Source organism: Pituophis catenifer, unplaced genomic scaffold (assembly GCF_029215685.1).
Source record: "Pituophis catenifer annectens isolate HBS135680 unplaced genomic scaffold, rPitCat1.0.hap2 SCAF_2, whole genome shotgun sequence".
Taxonomy (NCBI): domain Eukaryota; kingdom Metazoa; phylum Chordata; class Lepidosauria; order Squamata; family Colubridae; genus Pituophis; species Pituophis catenifer.
Window position 1 is genome coordinate 4592694 of NW_027256882.1, and position 24962 is coordinate 4617655.

Genomic DNA, 24962 nt, shown 5'->3' on the forward strand with positions numbered 1-24962 from the left:
CGATCCAAGCTGAGCCGCGCGATCATCAGAGGCTTTTTTTTTAACTTTTAAAAGCATTTTTTCTGCCGAAGAAGTTGTAGAAAAAATGCTTTTAAAAGTAAAAAAAAAAGGCTCTGATGATTGTGCGGCTCAGCGGGGCATGGGGAGGGGCAGGGATTTTTGTTGCCGGTTCTCCGAACCACCCGCTTCCATCATTACCGGATCATGTGATCCAATCTGAACCGGGAGCATTTCACCCCTGGGGCAGCTCTTCAAATACTCGAATACTGCTATCATGTCCCCCCTAATTCTTCTTCTCTTAACTAGCCACACCCAGTTCCTGCAACCATTCTTCATAGGTTTTAGCCTCCACTCCTCTAATCATCTTAATTGCTTTTATATAATAATAATAATAATAATAATAATAATAATAATAATAATAATAATAATAATTTTATTTCTATACCGCCCTTCTCCCGAAGGACTCAGGGCGGTGTACAGCCAATTTAAAAACACAAGACACAACAATGATTAAAAATTAAAATAATTAAATAGATTTGGCCGCCATGCATGGAAACCTGGTGGGCACATTTCTACCAGAGGGACCCCTCCCTCCGGGCCCAGCCAGGTCTCCGTAATACCCGCCAGGTCCGCTCCCCCCTCATAAACAAGATCACAGATGAGGGGGGCTTTATTTACTATGGACCTGGCGTTGCACAGCATCAGACAAAGGCCCGGGCCCTGAAGGTCTGTACTACCTGGAAAACGAGTGGAGCCTTGGGGGCCGGAGCACCCTACCGCTTGAAGACAGCGGGTGCGTGCTCCCTTAACATGATATGGCCCCCTGCTCCCGCCATATCTACCTCTCCCACACACAATACCGATGGTAAAAACACAGTCTGGACCAGCTCGACCCCCTCCGGATCCCCCATCCCCCCCGCCGAACGTCCTGGCCAAGCCCGACCCTCCCCTTAGTGGGTTATCCCCCAAACCCACAGCCCTAATTCCAATCCCACCCCCCTTCCCCCTCCCCGGACCCCTTAAAAGTTTAGACAAGGACAATTTTAAAAAAACCCGCAGCCCCCTCTTTGCAGCATGCCACCTCGGCATGCAGATGATACCACTCTAATGGCAGAAAATGAAGAGGAACTAAAGAGCCTCTTGATGTGGGTGAAGAAGGGGAGTGCAAAAGTTGGCTTGAAACTCAACATTAAGAAAACTAAGATCCTGGTATCCGGTTCTCTCAATTCCTGGCAAATAGATGGTGAAGAAATGGAAGTAGTGACAGATTTTATTTTCCTGGGCTCCAAGATCACCGCAGATGGGGACTGCAGCCAAGAAATTAAAAGGTGGGCGGGGGGGGGGGGCAGAACCGGTTTGGTGACATCATATCGTCATCGCTACCAGCTCGGCGGAACCGGGAGGAACCTACCATTGGCCTGGGCGGTTGGTGGGTGGGGCAAGCTTCACAGTCTAGCACTGCAATGGAGAAAAGGGATACATAGCAGCCAGTGTGAGGGAAGGAAGCTGCTTTTCTTCTTTCCCTGCTGCTCATCTTTCCCTCTGCTCCCTTTCTCCTTTCTCTATTGGGTGCAGTACCCAGGGTCCATTTTGACAGTGGTGGTGGGGAAAACAGACCGGCCAGCATGAGGGAAGGAAGCTACTTTTCTTCATTCCCTGCTGGTTTTCATTCTGATTCTCTGGAATATGCCTAATTTGGGAGAAGGAATGAGGGAAAGAGGGAGGGAACGAAGAATCAAAGGAAGGAGTCACAGCCATCATTCATTGCCATTGTAACTTTGAATGGCTACTTAATAAATTATTGTAAATCAAGGACTACCAGGGTTGTCCAGTAGCTGGCTAGCTAGGAGAACTTAATATGCATCCATATTTCCCTACCACTGCTTTCTCTTAATAAAAACTATGGTACTTGCTTTAACATCCCATATGTGGACAAATCTCGGAAGAGATGCAAATGTATGCATATTTCCAGAACTCTAGAGTTCAAGCAGCACTTTTTTCACAGTTACCATGGCTCTGAAAAAATGATAAGTCCAAAATGAGTAAAGTGTGACCAGGCAGCTGTGAAGGCAAACAAAATTCTGGGCTGCCTGACCAGATTTATCACCATCAAGAAAAAGGAGGAACTAACACACTATGTAGGGCTTTAGTCAGATCCCACTTGGAATACTGTGACCAGTTCTGCAGACCTCACTTAAAAAAGATATTGATAAGATTGTGTGAGTCCAGAGATGGGCAACACGAGGGAAGGCAAGGAAAGATCACAACATTACGACAAAGAGCCTATGAATTGCATTTTCTAATTCAGCCTATAACCTCATTTTCCTTATGGCAGGGGTCCTCAAACTATGACCTGCGGGCTCGATACAGCCCGCTGAAGCCATTAATCTGGCCCACGCGGGACCAAAAGGCTGCCCCACCATCACCCCACCCACCTACCGGCACCCACCCACCTTCTGAAGGCCCGGGGATGCCAAAAATGGACTATGCGGAGGCCTACTGTCTGCATGGCCCATTTTTGGCCAGCAAACTGCTACAGGAGGCTAGGGAGGCCAAAACTGGGCTGTGTGGAAGCCTCTTCCCCACCCCCATTTGCTCTTCTAGCACACTTTTCTTTCCTTTGATAAAAGTCTTGAGGGCTCATATAATGGAAAGGAGAAAGAGAGAGAGGGAATGAGGGGGAGAGAGAGACTTGTTGACTGTAAGCTCCTTGGGGATGGGAAGAATTGCTGCAAAACCGAGTTTCCTGAAGTGAACCACTGGACTCCTAAACAAGTTAAAAAACGATCTAGTAAAAAGAAAAGTCAACAAAGCCTGGTGGCGCTGCAGACTAATAGCCTGTTATTATCATCCAGCTGCCTGCAATTACTGCTAGTTCGAATCTCGCCAGGCTCAAGGTTGACTCAGCCTTCCATCCTTTCTAAGGTAGGTAAATTGAGGACCCAGTTTGTGGGGGCAATAAGCTGACTTTGTATAAATATACAAAAGTATGAAGGCTATTGCTTAAAAGCATTGTAAGCCGCCCTGAGTCTCCGGAGAAGGGTGGCATAAATCAAATAAAAAAAAAAAAAAAGAGCAACATTCAAACAAAAGCAAATAAAACACCCTCAGGAGCAAAACAAAGTTTAATTTGTGTGTATTATTTAATGGACTGCTAAATTGGCCACGGCCACCCAGTCACAGGACCAACTAGCCACACCTACCGAACTGGTCCCCTCCCCCCCAACAGTCTTAGGGACTGTGAATTGGCCCCATTTAAAAAGTCTGAGGACCCCTATCTTATGGTTTCCTTTCGCAATTATTCCTTGCAATGCATAATGTGAAGCAAGGTGGAAAGGCAGATTTCGACAATATTAAGCAAAGTAAGAAAAGCTGAAACAATAGTAAGGGATTCAGGACTAATGACTGCAATTCTGTGTCAGGGTTCCGGGTAATCAGGGTTCCGGGTAATCAGGGTTCTGAAAGCAGAACTCTTAGGGCAGGAAATTCCTCAAAGAACATGTTTATTGGATACACGATATCGGCACAGCTAGTGAAAACCAAATCTAAGAATTTCCGCAATTTCCCCTTAATTAAAAGAGCAAGTGTCACTGATCACATTGTCCAATGAAGGTAGCTGGGAGGCTGCTGGGCCACTCCTCTGCCATTTGTCAGGATGATCTTGGTTCCCACAGGAAAACTTTTTGTTTTGACAGATATCCGGTCTATTTTCTGCCCCCACCTTCCCCATTTCAATGTTTGTGGCAACTATGAGGAAGGAGAAAAATGGCATCAGGCAGGTCAGCTTCACAGTTGACAGACAGACCTTCCCCCTTAACTGGAGAGAAGTTCCTGGAAAATTCAAAATGGAAAAAACATTAGCTTTGCTTCATCCAGCCCTCCCTCCCTCCCCCACACCAGAGGCCCTTCTGGCTTTTGGGGATATTTATTGTGGAATTTCTTAACTAACCTATCCGCTTTCACATCCCAAATTTTGACTCAAGTAGCTTGAGACAGTAGGTATTCTTTACACTGTACTAGGTATTGTAACCTTCCTTTGTATAGTCTGGAATATAATATTCTTTTCACCTCATGTCTCCCCTTGCACTACAATTAGTTTAGAGGCTTCCAGGTGTACTGGCCTCAGTTGAGATTTTAATACTGGCTTTAACAAGCTACTGTGGAAAACCGGTTGCACTTTGCCTAGGAGGCAGAGAAGTTTCAGTTCTACCGTGACGGTTAATGGCTTTCCCAGTAGGGAATGGTCCTATAAACTTTGGGCCTAGCTTTTTACAAGGTAGCTTTAACCTCAGGTATTTAGTGGAAAGATCGACATTGTCTCCTATTCGAAAGAGTGGGGGACCAATGTTTATCGGCTTGCACTTTTTACGTCTTCACAATTTCTCGAAGAGCTTGTTTAGCATTTTTCCACTATTTTCAATTGCATCATCCATTTGGTTAAAGTCGTAGAGGAAGGTGGCTCCCTAGGGAGTTCAGGCATGGGGACGAATTCCATGCCAGTTGTGATTTTGAAGGGGTGAATCCAGTGCTACTGTGTATGGTATTATTATTTGCTACCTCAGCGAAAGGTAGCAAGTCTGCCCAATTAGTTTGCTAGAAGTTAACATAGCACCTTAAATATTAAATATCTAGCCAGGATAGTCCCAGAATAACTGCTCAGTCATTTTTGGTTCCACTAAAAAGCGGATGATCTCCTGGTGCCTACCCATCTCTAGCCTCACTGGTTCTGTGAGGAGTATGACGGGTTCCTCCTATCAATGATCCATTGACTTGCTCGTATCTTATGGGCTGGGTCAGGGGTTTTGCCTTGATTCCTAACAAGCTGATTAGGAGTGAGTACAGCCCGAGGCTATTATGGCCTCCAAATCCCCCTGAACACAGATTTTGGCACCATGAGCCTCAACTGGATGGCAAAGGGATGGATGGCTTCACTTACCATCAGGTGATGCTTGCCCTTGTCATGGTAGGGAGGAGCTGCTGGATGTCCTGGGCTGGAGTTCTCGCTCCCTCACTTGGGGGAGGGAAGACCTTTACGGCTTTGTGGGCGAACTTCCCTTTTTCTCGCGCCTTACGTTGGGGCTTCTTTGGCTTGGTTAGCTCTGGGGTATTCCCCTTTGGCTGGGGAGCTGTGGCCAGGCACCTGGCCACCCAACGGCCTTGCTGGCTGCAACAGAAGCATTTAATGGGAGGTCCTGAGTCTCCACTCAACTGCTCTGCGACTTGGCCAGTGTTAGATCACCTTCCAAGCTGGCATTTTTTGGGTTCGGTCTTTGATTTTTGCTCTGTGGCTCTGCGTTTCTGTACCATTTGAGTTCGAGGTCCATTGCCTCCACCACCTGAGATCGTTCATGGATTCGGTTGGGGACCCTTTGGTAAATGCATGCATGTAGCAGCTCGCAGTCAAGGCCCTCCTTGAAGAAAGACACGTAGCCGTTCTGGCCACTGCTGCAGCTTTCCAGCCACTTTTCGGCATTCCCGGATGTACTCCATAGTGGGCTGGCCCCTTTGCTTGATTTCCATTTCGGCTTCCAGGTTTTGGAAGTCATCTAAATCTAGCTCTCAACTCTGCAGGAAGGGGTCAGTGTTGCCTAGCTCTGGTGCTTCTTCATCATGGAGTTGGGTCACCCATTCTGCTGCTTTCCCCTGTGTTTGTTCTCACAGCCAGGACCATGGCTAAGTCACTGGGGTATTCTGCACCATGATCATCTGTGGGCCCACACCTGCTTCAGGAAGAATGCAAGCTTGTTCAGGTCCCTGTCCTTCATCAGTAAAGGTCCCTGTCCTTCATCATCAGGTCCCTGTCCTTCATCAGTAAAGGGGCAGATGGGGGAGGGGGGATGAGGCTGTGGCGATGCTGAAGCCAGAGTCCATTGCCCAGGAACCCAGCAGGCCCCAGAGTAATATTCCCATAGTGGGGGTCCTTGCCACCCTGCTAGATGGCATGAGTGGATGGGTGGACTCACCAATTGATGATGGGGTGGCGGGCTTTGTGGACCTGGACTTGATCTGCCGACGCCATCAGGGGAGAGCTAGCCAACTGAGCTGCTGCAGCTGGAACTGAACCGTGGCGGGGTGGGAACATCAGAGTAGGCCAATTAAGGATCACTGTGAGTTTCAGACCTGCACAGTTGTCCCATACCCTTGATGCTCATCCGGTCAAATCTGTCCTGAAGGTTCTCAATCATCTGGCTGGAAAAAGCCATCCAGTATCTCCATTCCCTGGATTCATCTAGCTCAAGGGATCCCTTCGTCCTCCAGTGTGGGACGAAGGCAATCAACTCCTGCATTGATGTCAGTGGGAAATCCCGTCAAAGCACCTGGACAGAGCCCTGGCACCAGTAGTCTTAACCTACTTCAACTTTGTGTCATTTGGATTAGAAAGGCACAATATGCATATACATACAAATCTATAGGCATGGTGGGGCAGTGGCTAGAATGCAGTACTACAAGCTAATTGCCCACAGCCAGGAGTTTGATACTGACAGGCTCATGGTTGATTCAGCCTTTCATCCTTCTGAGGTCGGTAAAATGAGGACCCAGATTGCTGGAAACTATATGCTAACTTTGTAAACTGCCCAGAGAGCGCTGTAAAGCATTGTGGAGTGGTATATAAGTCTAAGTGGAATTACTATTGCTATATACTTTCTCACGAGTGTGGATCCATTTATGAGAAGTAAGATTACAACTCTTAGCAAAGCACTTTCCACATTCCATGCATTTATACGGCTTCTCTCCTGTGTGGATTTTGTTATGGGAACTAAGATCATAACTCCGAGCAAATGTCTTCCCACAATTCATGCATTTATATGGTTTCTCCCCCGTGTGGATCATCTTATGAGAACTTAGATGACCACTTTGAACAAAGTTCTTTCCACACTCCATGCATTTAAATGGTTTCTCTCCTGTGTGGATCCTTTTGTGGATAGTGAGTCCATTGCTCAGAGCAAAAGTCTTTCCACACTCGATGCATTTATACGGCTTTTCACCTGTGTGGATCTTTTTGTGTTTAGTGAGTACACTGCTATGAGTAAAGGTTTTCCCACATACCATGCATTTATATAGTTTCTCTCCTGTGTGGATCTTTTTGTGGATAGTAACTCCACTGCTATGAGTAAAGGTTTTCCCACACTGCGTGCATTTATACGGCTTCTCCCCTGTGTGGATCATCTTATGGGAAATAAGTTGACCACTCTGACCAAAGGTCTTTCCACACTCGATGCATTTAAATGGTTTCTCCCCTATGTGGATCCATTTGTGTCTTCTGAGATTACTGATCTGAACAAAGGTCTTTCCACATTCCATGCATTTATACAGCTTCTCCCGTGTATGGATCTTTTTGTGGATAGTGAGTCTACTGCTCAGAGCAAAGGTCTTTCCACACTCCATGCATTTATATGGTTTTTCTCCTGTGTGGATCATTTCGTGGGTTTTGAGTCCACTGTTATAAGTAAAGCTTTTCCCACACACCATGCATTTATATGGTTTCTCTCCTGTGTGGATCTTTTTGTGGCTACTAAGTCCACTGCTACGAGTAAAGGTTTTCCCACACTGCATGCATTTATATGGCTTCTCCCCTGTGTGGATCATCTTATGGGAAATAAGAGTAACTCTTTGAGCAAAGGTCTTTCCACACTCCATGCATTTAAATGGCTTCTCCCCTGTGTGGATCCATTTGTGTCTTCTGAGATTACTGATCTGAGCAAAGGTCTTTCCACACTCCATGCATTTAAATGGTTTCTCTCCTGTGTGGATCCTTCTGTGGATAGTGAGTCCACTGCTCAGAGCAAAGGTCTTTCCACACTCCATGCATTTATACGGCTTTTCACCTGTGTGGATCTTTTTGTGGATAGTAATTCCACTGCTATGAGTAAAGGTTTTCCCACACTGCGTGCATTTATATGGCTTCTCCCCTGTGTGGATCATCTTATGGGAAATAAGTTGACCACTTTGAGCAAAGGTCTTTCCACACTCGATGCATTTAAATGGCTTCTCCCCTGTGTGGATCCATTTGTGTCTTCTGAGATTACTGATCTGAGTAAAGGTATTTCCACATTCCATGCATTTATATGGTTTCTCTCCTGAGCGGATCCTTTTATGGGAAATAAGATTACTATATCTTCTGAACCTGTTACCACAGTCTCTGCATTTATACGGCTTCTCCCCAGTGTGAAACCTTTCATGGGAAGTAAGTTGCCTGTTTGTTCTAAAACATTTTCCATATTCCAAACAGTTATAAGGCTTCTCTTTTGTGTCAATCACTTTTTGAGATGTAAGAGACTCATTGTAATTTTGTCTTTTCATAGCATCTTCTCCTTTGTTTTGGGTTAAATAGTGTTCATTTACATGTAATTTAACTTTGATTAGCTTCATACTTTCCCCAATATATTTTTTCCTTATTTTCTCCTGTTGGGCAAGAAAGTCTTGCACTGGAGCATCAGTGGAAGATGAGCTTTCCTGATTCCAATTCTTTGAGTGGTTTCTCTCATGGCTTTCTAATTCCATTTGAATTCCAAACTTCTTCATTCTATCTTTAGCATTGATCACTTGGTACAGTTCACAGGAATCTTGATTCTCCTGACCATTATTACCTTCAAAGCAAAAGAGAAATGAAAATGATAACAAGGTTAGAGAAAAAGATCAAACTGTAGAAAATCAAGTGAATTTCATTCTGAATTTTTCCAAAATTCCATTATGTTTTATGTTTACATGCTTACAGTGGTGTGATATAGACATGATGATTTCTATATTCATGTATCATGAAAGCTTTGAAAACATTTAGAAAACATCTCTTTCTTTACAATTATCTATATATCTGCAAATCTCAATCAAAGTTGGTTTTGAGTTAAGGAATAATGAGGGCAAGGAGGAATTAGATGACTAGACTAGACTAGACTAGACTAGACTAGACTAGACTAGACTAGACTAGACTAGACTAGACTAGACTAGACTAGACTAGACTAGACTTCTTTATTGGCCAAGTGTGATTAGACACCAAGGAATTTGTCTTTATTTATTTATTGGTTCGATTTATATGCCGCCCTTCTCCGGAGACTCAGGGCGGCTTACAATGCATTAAGCAATAGCCTTCATACTTTTGTATATACCTGCTTTGGTGCATATGCTCTCATTGTACATAAAAAGACAAGATACATTTGTCAAGAATCATAAGATACAACACTTAATGATAGTCATAGGGTACAATTAAGCAATCAGGAAACAATCAATATCAATATAAAGTGGGAGGAGATGGGCGATAGGAACAATGAGAAGTCTAATAATAATGCAGCCTTAGTGAATAATTTGACAGTGTTGAGGAAATTATTTGTTTAGCAGAGTGATGGCATTCGGTAAAATGCTGTTCTTGTATCTAATTGTCTTGGTGTGCAGTGATCTAATTTATGTCCAGGATGCAACGGGTCTGTAAATATTTTCATAGCCCTCTTTTTGACTCGTGCAATATACAAGTCCTTAATGGAAGGCAGGTTGGTAGTCAGTTTTTTCTGCAGTTCTAATTATCCTCTGAAGTCTGTGTCTGTCTTGTTGGGTTCCAGAACCAAACCATACAGTTATAGAGGCGCACATGACAGACTCAATAATTCCTCTGTAGAACTGGATCAGCAACTCCTTGGGCAGTTTGAGCTTCCTGAGTTGGCGCAGCAAGAATATTCTTTGTTGTGCTTTTTTGATGACGTTTTTGATGTACATTTTAGGTCTTGAGATATGATAGAACCTGGAAATTTGAACGTCTCTACTGTTGATACTGTGCTGTCTAGTATTGTAAGAGGTGGTAGTATGGGAGGGTTTCTCCTAAAGTCTACCACCATTTCTACGGTTTTGAGTGTGTTCAGTTCCAGATTGTTCTGGTCGCACCACAAGGCTAGTTGTTCAACCTCAAATTTGTATGTGGATTCATCATTGTCTCAAATGAGACCAATCACTGTTGTATCATCTGCAAACTTCAGTAGTTTTACAGATGGATCATTTGAGATGTAGTCATTGGTATATAGAGAGAAGTCGAGAGAGCACACAGCCCTGGGGGCCTCCTGTGCTAATTATACAGGTATCTGATATGATTTTGCCCAGCTTCACCTGCTGCTTCCTGTCCGTTAGGAAGCTTATGATCCACTTACAAGTGTGTTTGGGTACTGATAGCTGATTTAGTTTAGTTAGAAGAATGTCCAGTATGATGGTATTGAATGCTGAACTAAAGTCTATAAAGAGGACCCTTCCATAGGTCTTTGGAGATTCAAGATGTTGAAGGATGTAGTGCAGACCCATATTAACAGCATCATCTTTTGATGTATTTGCTCAGTATGCAAATTGCAGGGGGTCTAACAGCAGATCCATGATGCTTTTCAGGTGGGACATTACTAGCCTTTCAAAGGCTTTCATAACTAAGATATTAGAGCAACTGGTCTGTAGTCATTCAGTTCCTTGGTGGAGAGCACTGGGATGATAGTGAAGCATTTGAAGCAAGAAGGAACATGGCACATCTCTAGTGATTTATTGAAGATTTGGGTGAAGATGGGGGCCAACTGGTCAGCACAGACTTTTAAACAAGGAGGAGTTATCTTGTCTGGGCTTGGTGCTTTTCCAGGCTTCTGTCTGTGAAACAGATCTTGCACTTCCTTTTCTGTGATCACCAGGGTTTGTTAACCCAATGGGATGGGGTCAGTTGTAGGAGGTTTGGCTGTTGTTGGTGTGTCTGGGATGGGGGTTGTGGAGATAGGTGCTTGTAGTGCTTGTAGTTTCCTTTCAAAACTGCAGTAAAACACGTTCAGGTCATCTGCCAGTTGTTGATTTCCTTCAGACTGGGAAGGAGGTGTGCCGTAATCGGTGATATTTTTAACAGTTTTCCACATATTTGCTGGTTCATTTGTTGAGAACTGATTCTTTAGCTTTTCAGAGTAGCTTCTTTTTGCTGCTCTGATCTCCCTTGTTAATACGTTTCTGGCCTGACTGTACAGATTCTATCACCTTTTCTGTAGGCTTCTTCTTTGGAACTACGTAGCTGCTTAAGTTTAGCTGTGAACTAAGGTTTGTTGTTACTGTGTATTTACAAGTTCCTGGTTGGTACACATAGGTCTTCACAGAAGCTGACATATGATGTCACAGTATCTGTGAGTTAATCTAAGTCTGCAGAAGTATTTTCGAAAACATTCCAATCAGTGCAGTCGAGGCAGGCTTACAGATTTAGCTTTGCCTCCTCAGTCCAAGTTCTCACTGATTTAATTGTTAGTTTTGTGGTTTTAAGTCTTTGCCTGTAAGCAGGTACAAGGTGAATCATGCAATGATCAGAATGTCCTACAGCTGCTCGTGGTAAGGACTGATAACCATCTTTTAGTGTTGTGTAGCAATGATCTAAAGTATTCTTGCCTCTAGTGGGACAATTGACATGCTGAAAATATTTTGAAAGCTCTTTCCTTAAGTTACATTTGTTGAAATCACCTAGAATAATGGCCAGTGAATCTGGGTATTTGGTTTCAGCCTCCATAATCTGGTCAGCTAGAGTTCGTAATGCCTTTTTTACAGAAGCTTGTGGAGGTACATACACAGCAATTAGGAGAAAACTTAAGATTTATTGAGGTGGGTTAATTTCAGCTGAGATCTGTGAGAACTGAAGCAATTTTGAAAAAAGCTCCCTTCTTCTTGGCATCTGCTCCATGGCATCTGACAGGCAGGACTCCCTCTCAGCCTGTTCCTTGATCCCAGTGATGAGATTTTGGAACAAAATCCCTTGCTTGAAGCCTCCCACTGTCTTGTAAACGCTTTTCACACTGAGATTGGAAAGGTTGGGAGGCTTCAAGAATGGCTATTTTGCTGCTCTAAAGTCTCAATGGCTTTAGATCTTTGGCTGGATCTGGTACAGGCTTCAATTCGCAGAGAATAGAAGCCTAAACTACTTTAGTGTGAGATCACACGAGACCAGTAATGCAATATCTCAGTCTAATAATCTTGCATGATCTTGCAAAGAGACATTGACTCTTTCGATGATCTCTGGAGACCCTGGGAAAGGGGTTGCTCCTCTGTCCTGGTCCTCCTAGATCTTTCAGCGGCTTTTGATACCATCAATCATGGTATCATGCTGCGTCGACTAGAGGGGGTGGGAGTGGGGGGCACCGTGTTACGGTGGTTCTCCTCCCTCTCTGACCGTACGCAGTCTGTGTTGATGGGGGGCAGAGGTCGACCCCGAGGTTCCTCACTTGTGGGGCGCCACAAGTCAGTCCTCTTGCCCCTCCTGTTTAACATTTATGTGAAGCCACTGGGTGAGATCATCTGTGGCTTTGGGGTGAAGTGTCAACTGTATGCCGATGACACGCAGTTGTACATTTCAACCCCAGGCCACCCCAATGATGCCCTTGATGTGATGTCCCGTTGCCTGGAGGCCGTGCGGATCTGGATGGGGAGGAACAAGCTCAGACTCAACCCCTCCAAGACTGAGTGGCTGTGGTTTCCGACGTCCCGATATAGCCAGCTAACACCATCGTTGGCTATTGGGGATGAGATCTTACCCCCCTCAGAGAGGGCTCGCAACTTGGGCGTCCTCCTGGATTCACAGCTGTCTTTAGACGATCATATGACGGCCATGGCCAGGGGGGCTTTTTATCAGGTTTGCCTGATTTCCCAGTTGCGTCCCTTTCTGGATCGGGACGCCTTGCGCACAGTCACTCATGCCCTCGTCATCTCCCGTCTGAACTATTGTAATGCTCTCTACACGGGGCTCCCCTTGAGGAGCACCCGGAGGCTCCAATTGGTCCAGAATGTGGCCGCGCGAGTGATAATGGGGGCGACTCGTCGCTCCCATGTAACACCCCTCTTGCGCGAGCTGCACTGGCTCCCGGTGGTCTTCTGGGTGCGCTTCAAGGTGTTGGTTACCACCTTTAAAGCGCTCCATGGCTTAGGACCTGGTTACTTACAGGACCGCATTCTGCCACTGTTTTCCTCCCACCAACCAACATGCTCGGCTCCTCAGGGTGCTGTTGGCCAAACAATGTCGACTGGAGACCCCCAGGGGGAGAGCCTTCTCTGTGGGGGCTCCTGCCCTATGGAATGAATTGCCCCCGGACATACAAAGGATCCCCGACCTCGGTGCCTTCCATCGTGCTCTGAAGACCCTATTATTTCAGCAAGCCGGTCTGATGGGATAAATGATTTTAAATTGGGTTTTAAAGTGGTTTAATATCGTTTTAATTGGAAGTTTTAATTTTGGCCAAAGATTGAATTGTTTTAATATGTTTTTAAAATTTTGTCTTGTATGTTGTTTTACCATGGCTGTTCACCGCCCTGAGTCCTTCGGGAGAAGGGCGGTATACAAATATAATAAGAACTAAAAAACTAAACTTTCCTTCCTTGGAGGATGAGAAGGCCAGATCCTTTCCTTCCCCCTCCCAGGAAACGATGTCTGATTAGTGTTTTTTTAATAAAAAACTAACTATCATCTGTCTTCTTGAATTCTCTGATTGGGGACAAGAAAACTTACCAAGAGAGACCACGTTCCTATGGTTTTCAAGCATGACTTCGGAATGTAGTGCTTTCTGGTCAGGATCCAGCTGAGACCATTCCTCCTCAGAGAAATACACAGCCACCTCTTCAAAGGACACAAGACTCTCCTGAACACAGAAGAAAGAACAGAACAGGAGAATTCGCAAGATCTGTTCATTTTCATTAAGAGGACAAGAGGATAGAAGGGGAATTCATCATATTTGCAGAGAAGACCAAACTGACAGGAATACCAACACTCCAGAAGATAGGCTCAAGAAATAGAAGGATCAACAGATTGGATCCCATCTAACAAAATGAAAAACAACATTGAGAAATGTAAGGTTCTACATTTAGGAAAGAAAAATCAAATGCACAGGCATAGAATTGGTGATACCTGGCTCTACACTAGTAAGTGTAACAGGGGAGACCGTGCTGACGTCGGAGCAAGACGGCTGTGGCAAGCAGAGCTCTGCGGAACCCAACCATTTTCTGCCTGCCTGGAGGCTTTTCGGAGCCAAAGTTACCCTGTAGAGGTAACAAAGAAGGGAAGGGCTTTTTGTCAATCACAAGTGGACAACAGTCTACTTTGCTAGATCCGGAAAATCTTCCTGACAGGTGGAGAAGAAGCCGGCCATTAATGGCTGAAACAGAGCTGTGATAGCGGAGACAAAGAAAGCACAGAGAGAAGTGGAAAATGAAGCAGTGTGCTGGTTCTGGGTAAGGATCGTTTAATTTCTACCCAGAAGTAAGTTTAATTCCCCAAATACGTTTAAGAAAAGAGGGACTCCAGAGAGAAGGAGGAAGGGCACAGGTTCCTCCCTCCAAAGAAAAAGTGAAGTGAAAGCAAGTGAAAGTTTTGAGCTGATTACAAATCCATTGAAGTAGAGAGAGAAGTGACTGGAAAATAAATTTTGAAACACGAGAAAGACTGGACTGGATATTTTAAAAAGATAAGTATAATTCAAAGCATGCATGTGGATAAAAATATTTTAAATGAGTTATTTCCCCTGAGTAGTGGGCTACAAGTGAAAATTTCCTTTTTTTCATTGATTTACCAACTCATTGTGGAAAAGCAAAAGAGAATAAGGGTGACATCTACTGCCAAAGACAATATACAAGAGATTGGATAATGATTTCTTTGAAGTGATGTAGGTTTCCTGCCTAAGCGGGGAGTTGGACTAGAAAACTTCCAAAGTCAAGTCAAGTCAAGTCTAGTCTATTTTCTATTCTACTCTATTCTAACCTAACCTAACCAGGAAAATTTTAGAAGTGACTAGACTGAATATATACACTTTGTTTTCAGAACTGTTGCACCCGATGTTTAAAGACAGATTGGAGATTGAGGTTTTTTTAGAAACTATTATGGGAAAAGCGAGATAGGTGGTAGCTGCAGAAAAGGATTCCCCTTGAATTTTTGTGGATTATAAATACCTTTGAATGCTCGAAGGGAAAAATGGAAGATAAAAATTTGTTTTGAGAACATGGTAAGAAGACAACTTTGAGTTTAGCTTGACATCTTGGAACACCAGAGAATTAGACAGGGGACTCAGAGGGTCTTATGGATTATAAATACTTTTCTTCTCTCTTTGAACTTTTATATAAAGAAAGGCCAGGGTGGATTGACCTTGTGGATTATTGGGATTAGCTTCGATAATATGAAACACTGGAGTATTAAAGATTGGGGACTCAGCGGCCTTTATGGATTACAAATACTAATTGACAGAAGATAAATATTTTCCCCCTTTCTCCTGTTTTTTTATTTATTTATGTTTTTCTCTTTTTTCTAAGGAGGCCTGTGTGGATTGATTTTGGACTAACTCAGGGATGAAATGCTACCAGTTCACTCCGGTTCAGGCGAACTGGTAGTGATAAAAACTACTGAATCGTGCACCACAGCTGATTCCCCCCTCGGTTTTATTTACCTTCCCAAGCCTCCTTTTGGTGCGTACTGCACATGTGCGCACAGCACACATTTGGGTCTTGACAGACTTGAACACTGGGCCTGATCTAACAAAATGAAATTCAATGTAGAGAAAAGTAAAGTCTTACACTTAGGCAAGAAAAACCAAAAGTACACATATAGACTGGGTGAAACCAGGCTTATTAGCAGTAGCTGTGAGAGGGACCTTGGACTCTTAGTGGACAACCAATTAAATTGGTTATGATTTTTGATTCTTATGATTCTTGATGAATGCATTTTCTCTTTTTATGTACGCTGAGAGCATATGCACCGAAGACAAATTCCTTGTGTGTCCAATCACACTTGGTCAATTAAAAAATCATTTTTTCTTTCTATCTATCTATCTATCTATCTATCTATCTATCTATCTATCTATCTCCTCCTTACCTCCTTACGCATGGTCACTCATGCCCTCGTCACTTCCCGCCTGGACTACTGTAACACTCTCTACATGGGGCTCCCCTTGAGGAGCACCCGGAGGCTCCAACTGGCGCAGAGTGCAGCCGTGCGGGTGGTTATGGGAGCGACATGGCATGGCAGCCCCAGGGGGAAAGCCTTCTCTGTGGGGGCACCTACTATCTGGAATGAGCTCCCCCCGGAGATACGGAGCCGCGCTTTCAAGACCTTTTTATTCCATCAGGCTGGCCTGGCCTAACTTTCTCTTTTTCAATGTTAAAATGTAAATTTTAAATCTGTTCTTAATTATTGGGGTGTTTTAAATCTGTCTTGGGCCAAATTGTTTAATTCGGTTTTATTTTGCTTTTAAATTTTGTATTTATGTGTTTTATCTTGTGGCTGTTCACCGCCCTGAGTCCTTCGGAAGTAGGGCGGTATATAAATCAAATAAAACCTAAAACCTAAACCTAATTAAATTTGTTTTTCCAATTTTGGTCACCACACTATAAAAAAGATGTTGAGAGTGAGACTCTAGAAAAAGTGCAGAGAACCACCAGGATAATTAGGGGAGTGTAGACTAAAACATATGAAGAACGGTTACAGGATCTGGGCATGGCTAGTTTAGTCAAGAGAAGAACCGGGGAGACATTGTAGCAGTGTTCCAATATTTGAGGAGGGGGTCAAACTCTTTTCCATGGCACCTGAAGGCCAGGCAAGGAATAATGGATGGAAACTGAAAAGGAGAGATTCAACCTGGAAATAAGGAGACATTTTCTGACAGTGAGAACAATCAACCCATGGAACAGAAGTTGTGGGACCTTCATCACTTGAAGCTTTCAAGAAGATGGACTGCCATCTGTCAGAAATGGTATAGGGTCTGCTTGGGCAGGGGGTTGGACTAGATGACCTACAGAGTCCCTTCCAACTCTGTCAACCTTTACCTTCCGAAGTCAATAAATTACAAAAAGAATGGGTCTCTAGCAGTTCCTGCCACTGTGATACATTTATTCCTACTTCTTGAAGGATTTTTAAAAATTGCTTCTTGTAAACTAAAAAGTTGGAGAAGTACCTAGCAGAACAAGATAACCAGAGGAAGCTATGCTGGCTGATAGCAACTTGAACCTGCTATTGTGATGTCCATGTTGTGGAAGAACACATAAATAACCCAGCCCAAACAAGGGTGGGGGGGGGGGGAATAGAAAGCTAATATCTTTTCCCTTTCTTACTTGATTTGGAGGTTCAACCACTGTTTGATCTCCGTCATAAAAACCAGAAAACTTCATTCTTTGTTTCTCTGTAAGGAATAAATAATTTCAAAATGTATAAGTAACAAAATGGGAGGAGGTAATCTATAGAAGAGAAGAGAGTGAAGATAAGACGGATGGGTAATCAGAGGATCTTCCATTACCTCCTGAGGTGTCCGGACTTTGATCTTCCCAAGGGATCCTCCTGAAAAATAGCTCTTGAGGGGGATTTGATGGGTCTTTCTTTCCCTCAGGATCTCTGATCTCCACAGTGCAGCACTTCAAACAGGAGAAAGGAAGAAGCAGAATTAATGTATGTCACATGAAATAAAGGAGATTCCTATATTCGGAACACGACCTCAAAGCCCCCAATATCCATCCGTGAAGTTGAGTGAGAAAACAATGGAACAATGGAACCTACAAGAATAGGTGGGATAGCGCCACAGTTTGGGAAGGAGGGGTGAAGTGTTCAAATAGATTCTCTATTCTCCTTTGAACTCTTACCTGCAACTTGACCTGTTCCTTCTGCTCCTCTGCCTGGCTCAGGAGGAAGCCTTCCACCAAGGCCACCGCCTGGGAGCTGGTCTCTGCTCCATATTCCCGCACCCAACTCTCCATCTCTGGGGGCAGAAGAGCCAGGAACTGCTCCAGAACCACCAGGTCCAGCATCTGCTCTTTGGTGCGCTTTTCTGATCTCAGCCATTGCCTACTTAAGTCATGGAGGTGGCTGCAAAATCCTCGGGGACCCTCAGCCTCCTGGCATTGGATGAACTTCCAGGGCTGAACTTCTGAAGGGAGGATGGTTTCCTCCTCCAGGATCTCCTGCCCAGTCCTTGTCCAGAGCTTCCCCCCCTTCCCAGGCTGAGCAGCTGAAGGGCCTTTTCCGCTTCCCTCCTTTCCAAAAGGTTGTGTCTCCATCCTTTCTCTGTCCTGCAGAGCAACTGCAAACGGCTCCAAGGACTCTGGTGGGTCTCCAGATGCCTTTTCCTTCATGGGACCATTTCTGGGGCTGCAGGACTGATCCCTGCAAGGGATCCCGCTCTTTTTCTTCTTCCCCCAAGAAATAAATTTTGGTTTGCAAAGACCACAAATGGCTTCCAGTTTCTGTATCTGAGATGGGAAGAAAAACAAATATTAAGAATTAGAAAGTGGAATTCAGCCACTGAGCGACCTTCCCCCAACCTCCCCGGAGCCCCAAGAGGCTCATCCCAGCGCAGGACTGAGGTGCCCCCGAGCAGGGCCGGGAAGGAGGCAGCTGGAGAGGCCGCCCCGCTTCTCTCCCCTCCGGAGCCTGGTGCGAATCCTGCCTCCTCCTCGCCCGGCTTCTCTCCGCTCCTGCGGGGCCCCCGCAAGGCCGACCCCCCCTCCCCCACCCCCTCACTCGGGCTCTTCGCATGGAAAGGGCGGCTGGGGTCGAAGCCGGAGTGGGGCCGGGCGGGGGTCTCTTCCTCCTCCGCCTCCCTTTGCACGGGAAGAGCCCCCAACTCACCCGGGGAACGTCTGGATCTTCTCCCGCAGCCTCTCCGCCTCCTGTGGAGCCCCAGGGGTTAAGGAGAGCGAGTGCGGAGTCCTAGAGCGGCAAGTGTTTGTGATGTCATTTCCTTCCCAGCCTCCTATGGAAAGGCAGCTGTGACGTTCGCCCTCCACTGGACCAATGGGGAAGCGCATGACGGTACCTTCTCTTAGCAGAGGGCTCCCCCTGGTGGATGAGGGGCAAAGTGCCAGGATTGTAGAAACGGCGGGAAAGAGGAGCGCGTCTGAGGGGAAGGGATGATGGGCATGGGAGTAGGAGGAAAGGGCCATCTCAACGACTCCCTGTCAGACAAAGGCTTCAACGTCTCCAGAGGCGGTAATTTCTCCATCTTCCTCTCCTTCCTGTCCAGTAAACCTCTGTGAAGATGGAGAAAAATCTCTCTGGAGAATTGGAACTGACTTCCCTCAAGAACAGCCGCCCTGAAGGCTTCGCAGAGATTGGAGGAGGTCCCCAAAAGATCCAAATTCTGTCAGAAACGGCCGGGCAGTCAGAAGACCAGGAGCTTCTGCTGGAAACTTGTGTCTTGTAATTGTTGTGAACCCCAGCCTGAAGTAGAGGAAGATAGGACACAGGCAGGGAAGCCACAGTCTGGAAAAATGGAGATTTCTGTCAGTTTTATTTTTTTTTAATTCAATACATACAGCTGCTCTTCTCAAATTGTGACGCTCAGCCTCACAAGGGGGGGGGAGCAGAAAGGGCAGAGAACCCTCCAACCTCTTCTAATGAGCACCCCGAGCAACCCATCTCTTGTGCCTGCCAGATGTCACTGAAGAAGAAAAAAGAACAGAGTGGTCAGAAGATGAGGACCAGGAACCTCTCTTGGATATGCAACTTGTGTGTCTTGTGATTGTTGCAAATTGCAGCCTGAAGTGGAAGAAGATAACCATTTGTCTGAAATGGCATAGGGTTTCCTGCCTAAGCAGGGAGTTGGACTAGAAAACCTCTAAGGTCCCTTCCAACTCTGCTATTGTATTCTATTCTAAGATGAAACACAGGCAGGGAAGCCACAATCAGAAAAATTGAGGTTTCTATCGGTTTTCATTTCTTTAATTCAATATATGGAGCTGCCCTTCTCACGTTCATGACTCTGGGTGCCTAAGAATTAATTCTCAGCTATTTTAATAAAATAATTAATTAAATTAATTAAAGTAATTGGAAATGCTGAGCAGCTGCTCGTGACCAAGGAAATAATGCTGAAGAGAAAGAAATCTCAAAGGTAAGCCAATTCCAAAATGGAGAAAAGGCTCAAATTAATGAATGTTCCAGAAATCTTACCTCAGAATGAGGCCGTTTGGTGGAGAAATCAAGAGGGGGGAAATGGTGTCTCATCTGTGACTGGAGAAAGGATGGAATTGCAAAATGGTGACAGGAAAAGAGTGAAAAGTTATTTTTGTTTTAATTATTCCTTTCACCATAGATAATCAAGGAACTACATTTACATATATCCAAAATACATATAAAAGGGAAAAAAGCAGGAAGAAAATGTGAAAAATACCAAGAGATCTACTCAGTGTGAATAAATCTATTTCTGTGTTGTGGGTATTTATTTATGTATATTTACACACACACACACACACACTTTGCATGTCTAATCACACATGGCCAAATAAAAGTATTCAATTCAATATACATATAATAAGTATACCGTATTATATTATTATTAAGATAACCATAAAATCCATCAAAGCTTATTAAAATGTGGTTCCCATCTGTGACATTTCATGACTTTATAATTTTCTGTAAGTGGTGGATTGCCCCCGGTTCCGACCGGTTCTATAGAACCAGTAGTAAAACCGGCGGGATGCTCCGCCCACTGACCTGGACGTCATCAGAAGCAATCTGCGCATGTGCAGAAGAGCACATGAGCAAAGCACGGGCGCACACATGGGCACAATGCGAACTGGTAGTAAAGATAAGTAGAACCCACCCCTGAAGGTAATTATTAATCCCCAATTCAAAGGTTATTGTAGAAAAGGAAGGACCCAGGTCCTTCTGATTCTCTTTTAGGTAAAGAAACATCTCTGCAATACAGTAATTAAGCAACATGCACCCATTGTCTAGTTCAGGAGTCTCCAACCTCAGCAACTTTAAGACTTATAGACTTATGGAAGGATTTATATTCCTTGCAGACAGCTGGTCATCTGCATCCTTTTAGAGGATCACTGAAGGGTCATTTTTTAAGAAGAAAAATCAGAAAGTCCAGTTGTCTCCTGATAAAGCCCCTTTGGAACAACCATGACCTGGATGACTGAGCAGGGGGCTGTACTAGAAGACCTCTAAGATCCCTTCCAGCTCATTCTTTTCACCCAGGGGTGAAATCTAGCAGATTCTGACAGGTTCTGGAGAACAGGTAGCAGATATTTTGAGTTCAGAGAACCAGTAGAGTAAATTTTGAGTAGTTCAGAGAACCGGCAAATATCACCTCTGGTTGTCCAGAGTGGGGTGGGAATGGAGATTTTGCAGTATCCTTCCCCTACCATGCCCACCAAGCCACACCACGCCCACAGAACTGGTAATAAAAAATTTGGATTTCACCACTGATTTCACCTCTTGGTTATTCTGTCATTATTGAGATTAAGCTATGCAGTTCCCTCAGGAAGATCCTAAATTTTAGAACGTAGCTCACAAGATGTATTTTTTCTCCTTTGTTGCTTCATTTATAGGCAGATCTGCTTTGCTGGTGGAGAAGACGCTTGAGAATCCCTTGCAAGATCAAATCAGTCAATCCTTAAGGAAATCAACCCTGACCAGGGGTGAGTTCTACTTACCTTTACTACCAGTTCGTTACGGGATTGCGTGTGTGTGTGCGCTTCTCTCTCATGTGCGCCTTGCTTCTGCGCATGCGCAGATTGCAAATGAAGACATCCGGGGCAGTGGGTGGGGCCTCCCGCCAGTTTTACTACTGGTTCTTCCGAACCGGTCCGAACCGGGGGCAACCCACCACTGACCCTGACTATTCTTTGGAAGGACAGCTACTGAAGCTGAAGCTCAAATACTTTGACTAAGGAGAAGACAGGAGTCCTTGGAAAAGACCCTGGTCTTGAGAAAGACGGAAGGCAAAAGCACAAAGGGATGCCAGAGGATGAGATAGTTAAATAGTGCAATTGATGCAGCAGACATGAATTTGGGCAAACTCTAGGAGACAGGGGAGGATAGTGGAGCCTAGCATGCTGTAGGGTTGCAAAGTATCAGGCATATATTGTAATTTACTGACTGAACTACTGCTTTGTTAGTGCTTCTCTAATATCCCATAGATTTCTCTGAAACATCATCTGCAGTGTGAATCCTTTGATACTGAATCAGATCTGAAATCATTCCAACACTTTCTAGAAACTTCTAAGTTATTCCACTGCCCCCCCCCCCCAATTTCTCCCACATATTCATCTGGCTTCTTCCTTTAGTTTTCTTCTATGTTAATTAGGGGCATCATTTACACTGATTAAAAATTGTTCCCAATAATTTATTACATTAACCTTTAAAATGATAAATAGTTAATAGCCCGATATACCTAAATGTTTGTTTTTTTAAAGCTGTATTAAGAAAAAAAGTGCAGTCACAATCATGCCAGTAAAGAGTAGTTTTCTCCTATTTGCAATGCCTGGTCCCCTAAAATTTCAATAGGATTGACTTTTCTGATCACCTTGTATTGCAAGCTCAGGAATCTGCTTAAGCTAATACCAATGTACCCCTGAAAAAGTTGAGAAATGTAGAAGTTTTGGAATCTAATACACAAACAAACAAAAAAATCATAAAATTCCATTTGAGCTGAATGGCATGTCTTGAAAAGGTCAGAAAATACGGTTCTGGTTATGTAGGAAATAAAGAGAAATAGCTTGATCAAACTTTTTTTTTAAAAAAAATTGCTCAGTTGGATCAAAAAAACCATTTTGAAAGTAAAGAGGCATCAGCAATTATCAAGAGGCACTCATTAATTCACTGCCTACACTTCTTTCAGCAGGATTAATGCAATTTTGCACCCAGAGATCTAAGCTACACAAGCATGTACATATAAACATTCAGATGATTTTTTTTCTGCTAAACAAGAGTTATGCACATCAGATTATATGAAAAAAGAATAATTTAAATACTTCGGTAATGTTTTAAGTCCCAACATTTATAAAATGTAGAACTAAAAATACACACATTTACCTTTTTCTCTGCATTACTTGCATATGACAACTCTCTACAAAGCCTAGAACCGATCTGACTCATTTCAGTAATTACTTCAGCCTAAATAAACGTGCTTGACCAGGCAGAGATTTTGCATAATGACTGGGACAGTTGAATAAAAAATTCTCATGAGCCAGACCAAACAGATTAGGTCAGGGGTCCCCAACCCCTGGACCGGATCTTCAGCCCTTTAGGAACTGGGCTGCGTGAGTGAGGCTTTATCTGCCATGAGTGGGATCTAGGTATCATGTGAAATCATGCCCCCATCCATGCAAAAATTGTTTTCCATGGAACCAGTCCCTGGTGCCCAAAAGGTTTGGGACTACAAGATTAGGTAATACTTCTGGCATTAAGAAATCTATCCTTGGAACTTTTTCCATATTCTATACATTGTTCAGTTTCTCCTATGACAATCCTCTGAAAGGAAGATTGTATATCCTCTTTTCACATGATCCTTGTATTTACTAGACCCTTAAATGTGGATCCTTTTATGGGAAATAAGGCAGGTCAGCAGACTGACTCTTTGTATTCCATGCATTTATTCTATCTTTCCTATGCGAACCTTTTTCTAGGAAATAAGAGAGCTCCTTGTATTGAAGTTCTTAAGACTGCTGCTCTTTAATTCTTCCCCCAGACACCTATTTCTTGATTTCTTCCATATAGATCTTACCATGGAAATTAAGGAATCTTGCTTACCCTAGTTCCATCCTTCTTGCATTTATAGATTCCTTTTCCAAGTTTCTCAAACTTTTCCCATGTGTTCTAATGTTTCTCCCACATATATCTCAAATAATATTTAAAGAAAATAAAATTTCTGTTACACTTGAAAGAACCAGTTTGATGGAGTGGTTAAGGCACCAAGCCAGTAACCAGGAGAGCTGCCTTAGGCATGAATCCAGTTGGGTGACTTTGGGCCTATCACTTTCTCTCAGCCCTACAATGGTGGCAACCAGTAGTGAAATTCAGCCGGATCTATCCAGATCGCGTGATCCGGTAGTGCCGGCGGTGGGAGGCTCCGCCCACCCAACCAGACGTCATCACGTCCCATTTTTTACCCTCTGCACATGCGCAGAAGGCTCTGTGTATGTGTGGAGGCGCCTACGCTCACATTTGCAATCCGGTAGCGAAGATAAGTGAATTTCACCCCTGACGGCAACAGTAAAACACTGGAAAAATCTTGCCCAAAAATCTGCAGGGACTAATAGCACCAGGAGTCAAAAAACTACTTCAAAGGCATAAAGAAAAAGCACTTGAAGATCTTTCCACACTACATGCTTACATTGTATTTCCCTTGTATGAAACCTTTTAACATGTATCAGTTGGCAATTCTTGCCTGAAGCTCTGCCTTTGCTGTATATATTTGATATTACAGTGGATTGTTTACAGGAATTAAGGATATCTCAGTCCCTAAAGTTATCTCCTCCATGTGGATCCCTTTATGGAAGCTGATGATCCACCTGAAATCCTTTCCACATACCATTCATGCATTTTTTAAAAAGCTATAAATCTGTATTTATTTATTTATTCCGTTATGTTGTGTATATTGGAGGTGGTGAGCCTTTGAGAGCTGTATGCAACAAAATTTCATTTTAATGTCTGCAGATTAGTATACATTCAAAATGACAAAGTTATTCAATTCTAAATGCAGTCTGGTTGCTGAGTGACCAAATTGCAGCCATGGGGGGGTGAAGGTGTCACAACTATTGGAACTTCGAATCTCACCAGGTATGTCCATCAGAATCTGAACAGTTGGTAAGCGACCAATCCTAAATTGAGTACCTGTATAGAAATATTCACAATGTAAAAAGCATTTTTGTAAAAAACCATGCCCTTTCTCATAACAGAAATCATAGAAGGGGGAAAAATATATGATGTACAGAACAAACTTCAGGTAGAGCAAATAACATAGTTCATATGAGAGCCTATTTGGTCTACTGGTTAAGGCATCAGACTAGAAAGGGGAGATGAGTTGTAATCCCGTCCTAGGCATGAAAGCCAGCTGGGTGACTATAGGCCAATCACTCTCTCAGACCAACTCACCTCACAGGATGATTACTGTGGGGAAATAAAGAGGATGTAAGAGTGCTAGTTGTATATATAGCTATATACATTAAAATAACATTGAGTTTATTTAGAAAACTAAAGGTGGGATACAAATAAAAATAATAAATAAAAT

General features: G+C 43.8%; 1 protein-coding gene across 2 annotated transcripts in view; it reads right to left on the reverse strand.

The window, feature by feature from the left end:
- Positions 1-18090, reverse strand: part of LOC139311621 (zinc finger protein 665-like) — a 34401-nt gene extending 16311 nt beyond the window's left edge. The window contains exons 1-6 of one of the 2 annotated variants that reach the window (XR_011599949.1): positions 17587-18090; positions 17247-17361; positions 17065-17132; positions 13481-13610; positions 4937-8588; positions 3255-3831 (exon numbers count right to left, since the gene is read on the reverse strand). Coding sequence is in view for 1 of the 2 variants with exons in the window: in XM_070936103.1 (XP_070792204.1) it covers positions 6651-8588; positions 13481-13610; positions 17065-17132; positions 17247-17361; positions 17587-18000 (2665 nt within the window). In the remaining variant the exon portion in view is untranslated. Of the gene's footprint in view, positions 1-3254; positions 3832-4936; positions 8589-13480; positions 13611-17064; positions 17133-17246; positions 17362-17586 lie in introns of those variants that run through there. The other variant, XM_070936103.1, reaches the window with a different exon arrangement.
- Between the last annotated feature and the right edge of the window lie 6872 nt (positions 18091-24962).